Source organism: Zonotrichia leucophrys, chromosome 5, assembly GCF_028769735.1.
Source record: "Zonotrichia leucophrys gambelii isolate GWCS_2022_RI chromosome 5, RI_Zleu_2.0, whole genome shotgun sequence".
Taxonomy (NCBI): Eukaryota; Metazoa; Chordata; class Aves; order Passeriformes; family Passerellidae; genus Zonotrichia; species Zonotrichia leucophrys.
Genome location: NC_088175.1, coordinates 3,388,933 through 3,406,468, shown reverse-complemented (window position 1 = coordinate 3,406,468; position 17,536 = coordinate 3,388,933). Strand labels below are relative to the sequence as shown.

Below are 17,536 nucleotides of genomic sequence, written 5' to 3'. Positions count from 1 at the left end.
TTCAATGATGCTAATGGTAAACAAGGTCACTGCTCAGTCTTGCACAGCACAGAGTGCTATATTGGTTCTGGCTGCAGTTGCCAATAGATAGGAATCAATGAAGAGAGAGAGAATAGCTCACATTTTTTTAAAGGGAGACATTATATATATTGTGAAGTTTTGGCAGCAGAAGTACTCTCAGTTGCTGATAAAAACCTTGTAAATGTAGGCTGAGAAGAAAGAGCCCAAAATGGGTCAGGAGCAGAGAAGAGTATTTATTCTGAGATCACAGCAAACTGAACACTGCCAGCAATGAGTCCTGTTCTTCCACAATCTGTTATCTCACACAAGTGCTTGTGTCTTCAGTCTTTGTTTGCTCATAAATAATGAAAGTATTTTAGTTTTATTTTTCCTTTAAAAAAGGCATTGAAGGTATTTGGGGAGTAAGAGTAGAACTGAATCTTGAAGATTTTTATACAGTGTTCATGAAAGGATTTGAAAAACTAAATAAAGAATTACTGATAGTTTAGCTTTGTCTTTGTCTTGTTTCAAATAAGAAGTTATGCTATTAATTAAAAGAATCCCAAGAAGTACCTGGGTTGACCAGTGACAAAATAGAAGAGGAAAAAAAGAAGGGAGAGGGGATGTAGGGATGTAGCTCTTCTCCTTTCTACCTCATGCTTGGTCAGCTTAATTATGTTAGCTTAGTTTAAACACCTTCATTTTTAAAAAATGGGAAAAAGTGTCCTTAGAAGTTCCTTTATTGAAATGGGTATTCCTGTGGGTGAATTGTTAGGACAGAAGCTAATGGGGAATTTTTTAAATGCATTTTTTAGCCACTGTTCAGTTCTTGCTCAAGGAACTCGGAGGCTGTAGTTTTCCTCATGGTATCACTCAGGTGATCCTTCCTGCTCACAGGGTCCTGAGCTCCCTCCAGGGCCCTGTGGCAGCTGCAGGATCCTGCCTGGCCTGGGCTCTTGCCCGGGCATAGCCATGTGCCAGGTCCCAGCCCATGACTCTGAGTAACGCGAGTGACTCAGGAAACAAACACATGTGACACCTCACAAGCAGCTCTGTGGAGGCTTCCAATTTCCCACTACACAGCCACATGATTCACCACCTTCTGCTGCTGCTGATGGCTTCCTATGTAGACAGTGGTTCCGTTAAACAGCACTGTCTCTACATATTTGCAAACTCTAAATCCTGGTTTCAGGAAACGATTCCTTTTCCAAATATTCAACAAATACATGACAAAGGAGAAGGTGTGACAGGGAAACAGAAAAGCAGAACTGCAAGCATCACCTGCTCAAGTGTGATTTGTTAGTCCTTACTGAAGGTTTTGGATGCAAGAAGAGAAGCAAGTTATCCTTTAAGCAGCCCCCATCAATGAGAAGGATGCTCAGTGTGACAGCACAGGTCCTGCAGGGAAAACAGCACAAGGTCAGTCCTCGGGCTGCCTTTTTCTTTTGCTTAGGGCAATGACAGGGCTCAGAGTGATAAACTACTGCCTGGAGCCCATTTCCATGTGTAATTGTTAGCCCAGCTGAGTGTTGTCCCTGTTGGAGGAATAAAGGAATCACCCGTTGTTACTCCAGCTCCCTGGTGACTCAGCTCTGAGCGCTATTTTGGGTGGCAGAGGGGAGAGGCTGCCAGGCTGGCATCCATCCCCTCCTGTTTCATTGTGGAAATGCCATGTGGCTGCCCAGGACACGCTCTGGTGCCCTGTGAGCTGTCTGAAGGGATGTCACAGATCACTGATACCACAGGTGTGTTACAAACAATCCATCGCTCACCCATGTGAGGAGAGCCAGAGGAGTGAAACCAAAACGTGAATCTGGTGAGCACAAATACCCAGCAAGTGATTCATGCTGTGTGGAAAATGGGCCTCACTGGGTTAGCCTGTAGTTCTACAGAATTATAATAATTTAACTTATAATTTATCCCATTTGCAACAACATTTGTCTTTCTGTTGGTTCTGAAAAATGCCTGAGCACAGCACATGCACCATGGGTGAGCCTTCACCCTGTCTGCTTGCCCAGGTGCTTTTCAGCTCCCACAGATGGCAGAGGGAGGTGGAATTCTGTTCTTCCCTTGTGAGCAGGGGGATAAGGGAGCAGAGCAGATTCTGCTTAGCACGCAAACCCAAATAACAGCAATTAAACCAGATTTGATTTGGTTTGTATTCCCTCTCATGTGCAGTTATGCTGGGTCCAGAGGGTTTCTCATTCACTCTCTTATCTGAGCCCTTCTCATTGGGGACTTCAGTAAGAAACATGAACAGCACTCTCCTCCCAGAGCTGCAGGGGGAGCTGCAAGGGCTGGGCAATTGCAGAAGGACGCTCAGCTTTCCCCCCTCAGAGACACCTTTCTGCTTCCATCCATTTTCAGCTCCAAGGCTAATTCTGGAACCTCATCCATAATGCTGTGGCCTAGGACTATTATTTCCCTGCATTAGAATATTTTTGTAGTCCATTTTGCCAAGGAATCACAACAGAAAAGCTGCAGATTGTGTGTTCTGATTATTCTCTCACTACTTGCTGAAAAGTTTCTCTCATCGTTCTGCTGAAATTTCAACAGGGAAAAGCCAATGAAACACACTTTATATTCAGATATAAAATTCTCACTCTAAGAAAAATGGAATTTTTTTTTCTCTTGGGAAAATAATTAATTTCCTCTCCTGGATTTTGAACTTATTCCTTTATTACAGATCCTTTGGTGAGAAATGAAGGACTCATTACCATCTCCAAAGTGATCATGCACCACAGAAAACAAGAAGCCCTTGGAGGCAACATGAAGTCCCCAATCAACAAAATGAAACTTTAAAACTGGTAAAGGAATGAAGGACTGAAGCATCCCAAATGCCCAATTAGTCAGTTTTATTATCATATTGTGTGTGGTCTCTGTAAAAATCTGGCCACATCTCACAAACTCCGAGACCATCAAAAAGATGTTGCATGTGCATACCCCATAATAAAGCCATTAGAAACCCAAGAGGAGTTTTCTAGTGTGAGTCATGATACTCAGGAAGAGATGAGGCAGGGCAGCCAATTCACTGTTAAACAGCAGCGTGAGCCCAGTGCAAATTCAGCAAATCCAGACGACCTGGATATCGCACACAGTGTTTTATTTACAGCCTCAGAAATGCCTAAATCTCAACCAAGCTGCAAACCTAACTCCCTGCACTGATATGGAGGCAGGAGGGAGGGTGCAGATGCAAGCAACAGCTTTGAAGATTTATCTTAGCACCCACCTAACCCTCCAGTAAACCTGGAGAGAGGAGGTTGTGAGGCAAAGGAGTGAGAGCAGGGATGAACTGGTTCTCAGTAACTGCACAGAGGAGAAGCCTTGGTGAGACCTTAAAGACATCTTGGGAAAGAGATCCATTTCAGGTACGGCACTAATCTTCTATTTTCTTAGTTCACACTTTTTTAATCTCAAGGAGATTTTGGCTTTTTTAACAGGGAACAAGTTAGAACAGAGCAGCACTGCAGAACAGCCCTGGGGTGCCTGTGAACCAGAACAGGTTTGGGAATCTGCAGCTCAAGGCCCACAGTTGTCATCCAGGGAGCTGCAAAACGGAAAGTCACCCTGCCAGATGTTAGCTACAGTCTTCCAGCAAGGCCACCCATTAATATGAAGAAACAGCCACTTTATGAAGAACAAACCAACCAGGAACTCAGCAGAGCAGAACAGTGCAGGGCCAAGATGCAGAGAACATTGGGTGTGTGCTTCAGAGAGAGCCAACACGAGACAGACAGGAGCCTGAAGCAGCCCTTCCTTCCCAACCATGGCAGTGTTTTCTTAACTCAATTGCCCTGCTTGTTCACCCCCTAAAACTTCACTGTTTATGGACAGAACATGTCCTTGCCAGGAACACCCATCCCTTGGGGCAGGAGGGATGGCACCACATCAGCCTGTGCTTGGGATCAATCCTGCAGATGGTGGAGATGGAGAGAGGGGGGACAGCAGGCAGGAACTGTGGAATGCTGGAGGGATTGAGCTCAGGTACAAGGTGGACCTGGTCAAGGCTCAGCCAAGGAGAGTACACCTTCACCTGGACTGAACAAGAAGTGTGGTGGAAACCTCCAGAGCTCTTAGAGACAGATGCCAGCAATAGAGAAGAAGCTGGAATTTAATGTGTGGAACAGGGAGGAAGGGAGTGTTGGAGACATGAGTCTAGTGGGAAACAGTCGTCACAGCTAGGATTTGCTCCTCATGCATTTTCTGCTCACCACAACTGCATTTCACAAATCCTCTAGCACACAGGTTCATGGGGAAGAGCCCAGAGGAAGATTTTGGGCACCCCCTAATAGTAGATGAAGTAATTGGGTGGCAAGATTTTTAGCCAAGGTGTATCCAGTGATGGCCAAACACCACAATTCCCATTTTAGACCCCAAATGTTCAAAGAAAAAGTTAGGACCGACTGAACAAACCACCACCCACAGCTGGTGATTTCAAAACTATTGTTATTTCCCTGGAAATCTCTGACTGCTGAGCAAGTAATTTTCACTCATGAAAGATTTAAGCTTTTTTTAAGGTGGCACTTTGCCAGCAGAAAGAAAGGTGGTGCACATCAAAAATGCTGGTTTAAATTTTGGCTGTACCTGCTGACCCTGACCTGGTGGACAGATGGAACACCCTGAATGTTTTATAATGCATAAATACTTTGTCCATCTGGACAAGAGGCAGTCAGGACCTCCCATAGCATGACACACTGAATGGCCACCCTTTCTCCTGTGCCTACTGGCATCTCACAAGGCAATTAAAAGCTGATTTCAAAGCCACGGCTCCTGCCTGGGGGTCCCACAGCCACTTGCACCCTTTTGCCTTTAATTTCAAAAAGCATCATTGTCTACTCATTCTGAAAACAAGGCTCCCCTCAGGTTTAGGCACATCCATGAGTTTGCCCTTCTCATCAGTGATCACAAGCAATGAAGGACAAGCACAGTTGGTAGAAATAAGGGTGTAGTTGCAGGTTTTTGCATCAAGTCACACCTTCCCCCCAACCTCTAGGCTAAGAAATCTGTGCATGCTCCAAGTCTGGAAGGGTGTCAGCCAGACTGAGTGCACTGAAAGCCAGTATGGGTAGATGTCTGGTTTAGGACCTTTCCATGATCCTTTGAAGTATCCATACATGACAGAACAGCAAGAATTACAAGAAAAATTACACCCTCAAGCAAAGACAGACTTTTATTCTGAAAAAACTACTTAAATGCAATCTGCTGCTGTGTAATATATATGCCAGAGGGACAAAATATGGTGTAAAGCAAGATCTCAGCAAGTTGAGATCCAGCTTACATATTTGGCCTATTTAATCCAAGGATGAAAATAATTACACAAAGTCAGTCCAAGCAATCCCAGAAGGATTTGAACATATGAAAAGCAGTCACTGCGAGCAGCGGAAGGAAAGGAGAGCTTCACCAGTTTCAGTTCCCCTTGGCTTTCCTACCCTTGTGTGTGAATTTGGCCCAGAAAACTGTCTGGCACAGGGGATGGTGATCATTCATCCTTTCTATTTGCACAAGAATGTGGGAAGGGCTTAGAAAAAGCTCCTCTTCCCCCATCTGGGGGTCTGGGTGAGTGCCAGTTAAGTTCAATGATGCATAACCATTTCAAGAAGCTCCTTGCCACTCTCTGTTTTGCAGGCATTTGTAAAGAAAGCAAATGTACATGCCCCAGTAGCAATTTGGTTGCTCTGTCAGGGTAGAGGGTATCCTACTTTTCTCTGCTTGTCATGACAGCAATACCAGGCAGAAAGGAAATAAAACCAGTTTACCCCCTTAGCACACATCCAACAAGATTTTCAAACCCCAGCAGCCGGGGAAAAGAGAGAGAAGAACCTTAACATGCAGGTAGAAAGTCTTGATGTGGTGTGTGTGCGCAGAGAAGCCAGAAACTACATCTTCTTGAGGGCACCAGGTGCCTCTCCTCACACCCATGGGCAGCAAGGCAGGGGAGGCAAAGCAGGATGAGCTGCAAGAGGGGAGCTCCTACCTGGAAGCCGCGGGCAGGGTTCGGTGCCGTGTCCTGCTGACTGTGTCTGTCCCTGCTGGGATGGATGAGGTGCTTTACTTTGGGTCATTCATGCACCCAGGCCCCTGGGTGGGGCCAGCAGGGCTGGCTTTGGCTCCAAACCCCGCCTCACATGGTGTGAGCCCTTCCCAAAGGGTGCTCTCCTGTCCCATGGCTCTGTGAGCCCTCCTGAGGAGCCTCTCTGCGCTGAGCGGCAATTGCAGCCAGCCTGCCCTGCCTTTGAGTCCTCGCCAAGGCTTTGTTTGTTTTCTCTTCTGTTTCAAGCGTCCTTTGTGCCTTTCTGGCTCGGCTAATTAGCTACAATGCTCTGCTTCTCCAGTTTGTAAGTGCTGCCCAAATAATAGCTGGTCAGACCTAGAGAGAGTTCAAAGCCTGTGCTGGAGGTGTGCTGGGAAAGGAAGGTGGTCTCTGCCTGTGGCAGGTTCATCCAGCTGATGTACAGAACATCAGAAAAGACACAGAGGCTTGGGGTCTGTATCACAGTAGGCTTTGTACCTTGTTATCTGCAGTGCCCTGCAGCCAAAACTGCCACATCTGTGCTCCTGGTCCTGGCACGCATCACTGGGCTCAGGTGACAGAGGGGAAGCCACCAACACCTGCAGGAGGGATGGCTGTGACATAGAAAGGATGACAAATGAACACATTGGTGCAAAGGAACACCTCCAGGGCATCCTCAGCAGCCATAAAGAGTGAGGAGCCTGAGAAAGAAGCACCTGGGCAATGGGGGAGCTGCACTGACACTGCTCAGAGGGAGAGATAGCAGAAAGACAGAAAGGCTGTGTGTAGGCAAGAAAATCAGGAAGAAAAGCAGCCACAGATATTTGGAGTTGTTCTATCAGATGGACCATCAAATTGTATTTTAAAGGTTTGTCTGAGCTTGACTGTTCCTACAGCTCCATGATGTCACTTATCTTTACCTACCACAAGGCAGTTTGTCCAGGGGTTAAAGCTGCAGTTTCCATGTGGCAGCCTGTTGTAATCCGCCCCTATTACATAACCCAGCAAATATTTTGCTAAAGTTCAGTTTAATTGCAGGATTGATGGTGGCGAGAAATATATTCTCCTTTATGAGAGAATATTATTTATTTTTCCCCTTTGGAAATCAAGATAGACACATGCAAAGGGCAGGTTTTTTCTCTGGTTGCCTTATTCAGTGGCCAAGAAAAGGCACTGTGTTCACCCTCACACCACTCATGTTTTGCTTCTCAAGGGAAAGGTTAACATCTCTCCTTTCCCTACTTCTCCTGCTGTGGCACATACCAGAGATCAGAGTGCAAGAGACAAACATGACACAAGTCAAGCAAAGAACTAGAAATAGGGTAGGGAGGAGGTGAGTTATCCTCAGTCCAAATTAGGTGGAGCCCAGCTATTATTGTGCTGTTTTCCTAAGGTCACTCTGGATTAGGGGAGGACAGAAAGGGGAAGGGAGTGAGACAAAAAAAAAAGTTTTGCTATTTAGCTTTTTCCTGAGACTGTTTATAGGTTGCTTGACATCATTTAATGATCATTCATGGCAAAGCTTTCTTAGGCTGTTTTCTTCCTTCTCCCTTTAATGCCACTGTTGCCTTTCTGATGATGGGTGGGATCTGTGTGGCTCTTTCCAGATCTCATATTTCCTCCTGCTCTTCCTCATGTGCTTCTCTCTTCTCATGATATTGTTGGCCCTTCTGTGTAGTACAGAGAACAGCTGTTGGAGGCTCAGATATGCTGACTGTTGGGCCAGATCACAGATTTCTCTGTTCTCTACAACAACTTCAGATCCAGCTCTTTCAGATCCATGCTGACCCACCTTTTCCATCTTTTTCTTTACCTTCTTGTAATCCTTTTTGTTTTTCTAATCATAGCTGCAATCCCCATTTGCTAAAGCTTTTTGTGGTCCAGCTCCCTTTTCCAGTTACACTGGTGTGAATCCAGAGTAAATCTGCTGGTGTAATTGGGATCATAAGATATGAGATGACTGCACCTTCCAGGAGCCAGAGCCAAACCCAATGTCACCGTCATCAGCATCTTTCTCGCCGTTGTTTCCAATATCAAAGAGAGATTGTAGTCTGGGAACAGCGATACCAATCATCAGACTGGGAGTTAAGTTGCATCATTTACCTACTTCAACCTTCTCCAGATGTTTTTTAGCCATTAATTAACTGTAGGAGCCCAATAAAAACAAGGGTTATCATTTGCAGGGTGAGGCACTAAGAAGGCAGCAATGATCTCAAAGGCAGTTCCCCGTGGCTCTGTGGTGAAACCCCACATTGATTTTACTGGCTCAAAATCAGCAATAGAAGTGGGAAAAAAAATAAAAAGAAAAGTCCCTGTCTCTTGTCTGTGTCTTACCAGAATGTTGATCCCTCTAGGGAAATGGGTGCCACAGAATGGGTGCAGAGTCTTTCCCATGCCACAATTGTGTCAAATTTGGGGTTGGTGTTTTGTTGAATAGGGTCAGAGGAAATATAGATGTCTGTGACAAGCCACTCCATATGGCACTGGCTTCACTGGGGCTATCACATTTCCCCTTCCAGCCCATGGCAGCAAGCTTCCAGTCCCTCAGGATTTGGGGATAGATTTTCCCTTTCATGCTATTGCTGAGTCCCAAAGGGATTTACTGATGTTGGTTGTCAGTCCAAACTAAACACATAGCTTTAGCCACAACACAAACCAGACCTTGAAAACAAAAGTGTGGAGAACCTGATCTGTTCTGCATTCATCCACATTCCCAGCACCTCTCCTGAAACACATCTGATGCCACAGTAGCTTAAAGGATTCTGCTTCATGCTGTGTGTCATGAACTTAAAAAAAAAAAAATAGAAGCCTGGAAAACTTCCCAGATCGTGCAGTGTATGTGCCTTTTGTGCCTAAAAAAGGGTGAAGGTGGTAGGGCTGTTTCCTTTAATTTTCTTGGCCCATAAGTGTGCATCATGTTCTCACACAGGATTAGTCTGCTGGTCCATCCCAGCCGTGTGTTTCATTAAGAAAAGTTTGTATTGAGGTGAGATGGAGAGCTCCATGGCAGTGAAAGACAGATGAAACAGTTTTGTTTCTTGTCTCTTATGTATTCTATGTATTCTAAATGCAGGTAGAAGAGTGTATGTGTAATGCACCTGTGTAATTTACAATTAATTTGCTAACATTAATTTACTAATATTTCTCCCACAGTAATTCTAACAACTAGATAGATTTTTCTTTTCTTTTTTTTGTACAGCCTGTTCTGACAGAGGAAGATACACTGATAGAAATCTAATGGTAATATGTACTAAAGAAAACTGGAAGCCCAGCCAGGACTAATTAGTGCAACCTCAGACCTGGCTGCTGTCCTCGTGGTGAGGCTCTGTGCGAGCAAACTGCTGCAGAAACAGGAATGAAAGGTTACACTTGTGCAACTCTCATGGCCCTCAAGATACTTCAACACAAAATATTATGCCAGCAAGTTTTGGTACACAGACACTACTATTTAGTTGTAACATCTACTACTACTAAGTACAGAGGCTTAAGGCTAGAAAAATTGGAATCTTATTGGCATTTTCAAACTCATCTGTGTCTCATGACTGGACACAGTTATGTAATTGTCTGTGTTGCCATAAAGGCAGGGGTGTATCCTTGAGAAATAGTTATTCCTTTGGTGTTTGAGAGTTTGGGGCCCTGAGTTTCCTACAGTGAATGCACTCAAGCGTGGGCTGGCCAGGATGGAGAAAGCTCCCTCCTGCAGAATAGAATACCAGCTCCATGTGCCTTTTCTTACACATCAGACTGGCTCTAGGAGGTCCTGATTAACCTTATTATCCCTTCTCTGCACCCCCTGCACTGCCACATCAACCCCAAAGGTGTGCTCTCAGTTAGACCAGGGAGAAAATAAAACATAACCCTCCTGCAGCCTCACTGCCAGCCAAAATCCCATGGGGATATCCCACTGCTCAGTAATGCAGCCCCAGGCACCCCACACACCCTGGTTACCCCTGGTGGCTGCACTGGCAGACACTACAGGACAGATGTGCTGGGGGTGGCATTGTGGCTGGGACCAGGGTGCAGTGCCCTGTGCCATGGGAAACACGGAAAGGAGGAAAACACAAGGTCCATCTGCACAGGGCACTGGCACTGGTGACCATGCGTGCTGCAAGCTTGGATGCAGAGCTGTTCTGCAGCCACTCCTCTGTGCAGACAAGCCCAGCCTGGCTGATTGTTTGAGTGTTTGTCTTGGCAGCGAGCCCCCACCTCAAACCAAGGGTGTCATTTATCTCCGGTGGTGGCAGAACACGGAGCAATAGCAGCAGCCCTGGAGGCCCTGGCTCGTGGGGGCTCTCCTCGGCCTTTGCTCACATTCTTCCACCTCTCACACAGTAACAAGAGCCCTGCAAAAGAGGCTGCTGCAGCCAGAAGCCTTGGACAGAAACAGATGGTGCCCAAACTGCTGGGTGAAATGCACCATGCTTTGGTGCCCAGGGAGGAGGACACTACCAAAGCAGACTTGAGATGTCTGTTGATCTTCCTTCTTTAAGTTTTGAAATGCAGCAGCAAAGAAAAATCAACATTTTTCAGCTGGTTTTGGTTTGCTGCTGGGGTATGTCCGTTCCTCACATGAATCAGGAGCTGTGGCAAACACAATGTGCTGTGCCTCTGGCGGGTACATACCATCCCCATTTCTTGCAGCTTGATGGAGAACAGCAAACCCTTCATTGCACAGGCCATGGACAAAGAAAGCCTTGTTGCCTGTGGGGCTCTGTCATGCCGATGTTTCTTTTCCACTTGTGCTCATAAGTCACCAACGAGCCCATGCGTAGCCATTGGAAATAGAAGTGTGAAACTAATAACTAAAAATATAAACTCTGGAGGGAAGAAGATGAGTCAGGAGGGAGGGAAGACCGAGAGAGGCCAGAGGGATGCAATTTACTGAGCCTGATTCATGATGCTGGCAGGGAGCTCTCTGCCAGAGCCAGATGAATCAGATTCCCTTTCAGTCTGTGCTGGCACCACAGTTATTTTGGTGTCACCATGGGTAGAACAAGAGTAGATATTGGGAAGCATTACTGTGCAGAGAGTGAGTGTCTGCTGAAACTGAAACTGCTCGTCATTCTAACAATGTACTCACTGAATGAAGTAAAAGGGGGGAAAATTAAATAGGCTGGTGTGTCAGGTCAGAGCTTCTCCTGAGAGCCAGGGTAGGTGTTCCTCACCCAAGCTGGGAGTCTGGCTCCTACAGGGTTTTTTTTATCTCTGTCTCTTGATGGGGCTGGAATAGATGCTGTTGCAGCTCAAAGTCAAACATTTTGAGAAAATATTTCTAAGAAAAAGTGCAACTGAGCTGGCATTTTGGTTTAGATCCTCAAAATCTGTGGACCATATTCAGCAGCTCATATGGTGGAATGGACACACAGCCTTTGGCATGGCAGACAAGAACAGAGGAGAAGGGATGTCACTGTACTTGTAGTGTTTCTCTGGATGTCACAGCTTGCAGTGGAGCCCTGACCAGGGACTTCTACAGCTCCAGCTGATCTCAGGATCTCAGCTGTGTTATTCCCACACCGTGCAAAGATCAACATGGCACCTGAGAAGCAGCAGTCTTGGGATCCAGGTGTCCATTCAGCAAAGGACTAAGGTACGTGTTTTATTTTGACCCTTGCTCCAATCTGGTGGCAATTAGGAAACCATACACACTTGCTCCAGTGTCTTAGTGAATGGAGTCTTTCACAGCCATTAGTTCCTGGGGATTTAGATCATGCCCCAAAACAAGGTGAAGAAAAGGTTTAGAAAACATTTGTGCCAGAAGGACCTATATTTTAGGATTTGGCCAATTGCCACGGTTTGCTGATAGAGATGTTCTCTTCTCCTTATTTGTTGTTCTGACTCAAAAATTATCCATGTTCATGTTCATCAACAATAGCAAGACGCTCCCAGCCTCCTCCAGATGTCAGATCCAAGTGCATGCCTGTTCTTGCCTGGCTAATAAAGAAAACTGGCAAATTTTGTTTATATGTTTCTCACCTGTGTCATCATGACAGTCAGCTAAAGGAGGAGCAGTGAATATAGCCGGCAGAGACAGGAGCTTACAAAACCAGCCTATTTTTAGCCAGCCTCCCTTCCATGCTGGGGAGGAAACGAGGCATTTAATACGCTCTGCTTGATGTGGGATTCATGGTGTGGTTTTCCCCACCCTTGCTCAGATGATCCTGCCTCATCACCACGCTGATACTCCTTTCTCAAGCCCGTATCACATGCCTGGGCAGCCAGCCAGCCTACCTGTCTGAGACAAACAGAGCTGCTTCTCCCTGCCACGCCCTGAGCTCCGCGGGCGATAACCCATTGTCGATAACCCATTGTCGGGAAACATCAGCAATAGCTGTTTGGAAAGCAGATGCCTGTCAGATTTCACATCCAGCCACCTTTCCCTGCTGCATCCCTTCCCTGCACAGATCTTGTTGTAGGTGCCATGGCCCTGATCCTGCTTGGCACCTCCCGGGCACCAGGAGCCGGTTGGTGCCGTGGCACAACCCCGTGCAGGAGATGCTGCTCTTACACACCAACAGAATCCTTTCACACCATCAGAAAACTGGCACCATGGAAGTAACAACCCAGGTTCATGGCATGGGGGAATTTTATTTCCTTAGCCAAAAAAAAAGCCTGAAAACAAACAACCCAAACATTAATTGGTGAGGAAAGCCTGGCTTGGTGGAGTGCTCTGTTAGTGCTTTGGTTGTATTTGTTTCTATTAGGTAGCACCTAGAAGTCCCAAGAATGTCTCTGATGTGGTAAACAGAAAAAGAAGTAAGAACCACAAAACTAGTTTGTTTGCTAAACAAGTAAATCTGTGCAGGCAGACAAACATTAGGAAAATACTACTGCTGGAAAAGTCACATTTATAATAATATTTTCACCAGAACTATGTCAAATATATTTTGAATAAATCATATTTAAATCCTGTCAGAGTGTAGTCCTAAAATATTTCCTATAACCTTATAGTGATTCAGTTGGTTTACCTAATCACCAGGTAACCAGCAGAGAGTCAGAAAGTATCTCTTGTTGGGTGGAGAGATATGAGTTATTCCTTGAGTTGTCTCCTTGATTCCAACAAGTCAACTTAGGCAATAACAGGACTCAGAGTCTGACAAGAAATTTCTGACTTTCCATTGTTACGGAAAATATAATCCTAAACTATTTACAAAAGAGAACAGAAATAATCAGGCATTTAAAGAAAGAAAAAAGTGCTCTGCTTTTAGACGATCAAAATCTTACAGACTGTGTTTTGTAGATTATAACTTCTACCAGAATAAATAGCGAGGAAATTTATTGCAGAATGAAGATAAACATAGTTTTTTGTATATTTTAGGGAGAAAAAGATACTGTAGAAATTTCAGATTCCTGCCATTTTTGTAGGCACAACTTTAAGACTACAAGTTGCTTGTTTTAAAACAGGTCAATCTCTGCATAAACTAAAGAGCAGATTTGTAATTTATTGATACTCTTCTGCCAGCTAAGCACTGTTTTGCATTACTCTTTAGACTCATTCCTCCAGTCACCACTGTTCTGCTTCAGCAATATTTTATATTAAAATGTGTATCTTTTCCCCTTTAAAAAAAAAATTAAATTGCTAATTTTCCCCTGCTCTGCAGGGAAACCCAGGAAAACAATCCCATCTTCCAGAGTGCCGTGTTGTCCAACCAACAGACCGAATACAGAGCACAGGACACGTTGAATTTGCAAACATACACTGCACAGCACAGCCTTAGCCATTGTAAATGCCGGGTGGATCATGCAGGAATCCTGCTACTCTGAGAAATGAAGGGCAAGCTCGTGAATTAAGGCATGCAACCTGAAAAAAAGGTCATTTAGACACAGCTTGAATTTAATTTGTTTACAAAGTCAAAGGCTTCTTTAAGCATAGCTTCGACATGTGCAGGAAAGTTTAGAGGAGGTAAGGACAGGCTTTTCTTAACTCTATTTTTCCTTATCTGATTCATGCAGCATCAGGGAAAGCCACACCCCAGCAGCTGCAGGGCTTGCCGGGGAGGCTGAGCCGCAGCGAGCGGAGCGCAGGGAAGCAGAAGCAGAATACAGAAAAGTATAGAAAACGTAAGCCCACCACTGGCTGGAGATCCTTGCCAGTTAGGAAGAACTAGATGAAAGCAGTCACACATCTTGGTAGATTGTGGTGGCACAGCAATAACAAGAGAGGAAAACTTTGTCTTTTCAGAGGATCCCGGTGCAGAATCAGTCCCAATCCAGAGGAGGAGACGGAGACTTTGTGATTCTGTGCTGCAGGAAAAGTGCAGCTAGACTGCAACTAAATGCTGACACACTCCCCAGCCTCTCAGTGAATATACATCCTTGGATGCCAACCAGATTATTCCGGGCTGCCCTGCATTGCATTATGCCTCACTGCTTGCAGAGCTGAGTTCAGGTCATTGCAGAGAGGGAAGAGGAGTGGTGAGTGAGGATGTTCCTCGCAGAGTCTGAGCACACTCAGGGAGATTGATGAGGACTGCCCGATTGGCTGCTGCACTCCCCGGGCCCCAGCGGAGAGGCCACGCTGCCAGGAGAGCCCAGCAGGCTCCTGGGCATGGGGAGAGCCAGGGCATGGGGCTGGGAGTGCCTGCGTGGGGCTGGGAGTGCTCTGCATCCTCCCTGAGGAGATGCACGGGAGCAGGCGAGGAGGGTGAGCACACCCTGGGCTTTTCCTCTCGCTGTCAGCAAGATCTGATGCAACCCCTCCACACATCCCCCACCCCAAAATCAGCAGAAGGGAATCCCACTGATCTGTTTCAAATTACATTCTTAAACCCTGGACACTCATCTGAAGAAGGGGTTTGGGACACATCTTGGAAACAAACTTGTATTCATGGCCAGATACTTACCACCACCAAGAATTAAAAAGAACAAGATATAAATTATATTAATTATACGTAGACTTTCTGTGTTGAACTTATTATAATGCTCAGACATTTCATTAAAAAACAGGAAAATCATGCTGCCCATTCCACATGTAACCAGCCTGGGGCCAAAACCAGCTGCTGTGCAAGAATGTGCACTGGGTCTGATCCAGTGCCCACTGAGATCTACAGGACAAGCTTCCCTGATCCTGCTAGAGGCTGAGGAGAGATGAGAGCAGCCAGGGTGAGCCAAGACAGCAGTGCTGCTAAATGTGAATGTGTCCATACCATCACCCCTGTTTTCTGGCTGTGCTATCACAGTGGTATTGGTGAAGCACACAAGGTGGGAAGGGACTTCAAGGCTTCATGCCAGAGTTGGCTTCCTTGGCATTTATGGCAAGGAAGGCACGAAGTGTGGCTGTACTGCTTGGCATTCACCTTAGACTATGCCTAGCCCTCAGTTTGTCCTGAGGAGCACAATCCCCATGACTCCAGCTAGCCTGGCCCCACCAGCTCTGTGGGGAATTGGTGTCTCAAAGATCACAGGAGAGGGGACTCCACCAGAAGTCAGGTCTGTGGGCCTCTGAGGCCAGGGTTCAGCTCCTATGGCTTTAGATATCTACAGAATAAAAGCTTCATGCTGTGTCCCACTGCAGCCAAAGGACTGTAGTAATCCAACCATACTTTGTTAATTGTACCTCTAACCTTTATATTGTGCTAACTGTGCCTGATGGCATAAATCCTTGAGCAGCAGAGCCAGTCCAAGGCCCCAGCTTGTCCTGGCTCAAACATGGAGAAGATGGATCAGTAGGCAGAGTGGTGACTCAGGGATTCTCTGTGTGCATAGGATGTGGTTTGTCTCTATTTGCAGAACCAGCTGATCAGGAGAGCAGTGTGGTATCTGACAAGTGAATTATTCTTAGTGCAGTAGAGGAATAAAAAATCCATGTGTTCCTCCCTACTGCTGAAAGCCCTTTAAAGACAAGCTTTTGAGCATAGTAAAATATTTAGTGAAGATGACAACAGTTCAAGTAAAAATGCAGACACAAGCACATGTGCACGCACACACAGGAGAACAACTCAGCTGGAAGATCTCCCTATTTACTCATTTCAGCCATATGTTTGCACCTAGAAAGCCAAAATACCTCTTGGGGCAGATATTTTTGGTTAGCTTTATTTTTGCTTCTGGTATCAGTAGTGAATTCCTGCGGAATGCAGAAAGTGTGCAGGATAAAGAATGCAGCAATGTGTCACTGTCCAGCACAGGGAGCAGAAGGGCAGGACCTGGAGGAGATCCATAGCTGGGGACTAGATTGAAATGAGGTTTCAGAGCTTGAAGCATGATACGTGCAGAAATGAGTACAGCACTGTGCTGCCAGGCACCCCAGCTCTGCTTGGGCTGCTCCTTGTGCTAAACACAAATATCCTCTGGAGGGACCTTGGTTCTGCTTCCCAAGAGATCGAATCTCTCCCACACAGGCCCAGAGGGGGCTGCTCTGCAGGAGAAATTCAGTCCAAATGGATTCCTGAGCCTGCTGAGCTGCTGCATCTCCAGAGATGTTTTGTTAGGTATCCTTGGAGCTTAATTTATCCACGGCAGCAGGTCTGGGCTTCTCCAGCTGCAGTGGTTTAGGGGTGGTACCCACTTTTGCCATAACACACCAGTCCATGGAGCACTCTCCTGGCATGCTGGTGGTCTGGGTTCAGTTCTCAGCTTGCTCTGCAAGGGTGAGGGTTTGGATTCACATTTTCCCTACCTCAGAGACATAAACATGGAGCTTCATTGGATCTGGAAAACATCCTTTCTTGACACCATTAGGAAAGCTCTGTGTCTCTTGCTTGCTGAATGCATTCCCTCAGAGTCTTCACAAATGCAGTGAAGGGAAAGTGAGAGCCCCTTCCCGAAGGAAATGCCATAAATCCGAGCTGCTTGCCCATGGCCCAGATGTCACCGCAGTCTGTGCTGAAACAAGGTCTGGGGTGCTGATAGAAGGCACCCAAGATTTAGAACTGCACAACCACAGAGACTTGCTGGCCACCCTCTGCAGGGCCACAGCTCAGCCTGTGCTCCCTGGGCTCTTCCCTGCCTTCCTGCTGCCCTCTGCAAGCACTTCCAGCCTGGGAATGGGGCTAATGCTACAGTTTTCTGATCACGCCCTTTCCCTGTAAAATCCAAGCCTCTTGTCCTCTGAAAATGTCCTCCCTGCATTGCTCCTTAGTTCAGCCAGGTGGAGATGCCCCCAGGGCTGGCAGCTGAGTCTGATGGCCTCGGGGCAAGTGTGTCATGGAAATATCCACAGATGACAGAAGAACAGGCAAAAGCAATTGCAAAGTGCTAATGCTCCCTCAGGGGCTGTGAACAAAAATAAGATAAAAAGACAATACCAGACCTTTCTCGTGACATTTCATACCCCAGAAAATTTGTGGTGAGGGAGGAGCAGTCCCTGGTATGGGTGGTTTTGGGAACACTGCCTGTCTGAGAGCCTTTTCCATGTGCTGTTCACCTTGCTGCTCTGTGTCCCTTCAGTGGACCAGGCTGAGTGGGACCAGGCCACCAACACAGCAATGTCCCAGAGCAAGGCAATCACTGGCTGACAGAATTTGGTGGTGTGGCATTTCTGGGCTCTTTGTTTCCAGCTGAGTCTACAAAGACCCAAAAGTGAGATATGTT

General features: G+C 46.2%; 1 protein-coding gene across 1 annotated transcript in view; it reads right to left on the bottom strand.

Moving 5' to 3' along the window:
- LOC135448109 (protein AHNAK2-like) overlaps positions 1-14,434 on the bottom strand; it is a 54,751-nt gene extending 40,317 nt beyond the window's left edge. The window contains exon 1 of the mRNA XM_064713630.1: positions 14,079-14,434. Coding sequence (XP_064569700.1) covers positions 14,079-14,133 — 55 coding nt within the window. The 5' untranslated portion in view covers positions 14,134-14,434. The remainder of the gene's footprint in view (positions 1-14,078) is intronic.
- Between the last annotated feature and the right edge of the window lie 3,102 nt (positions 14,435-17,536).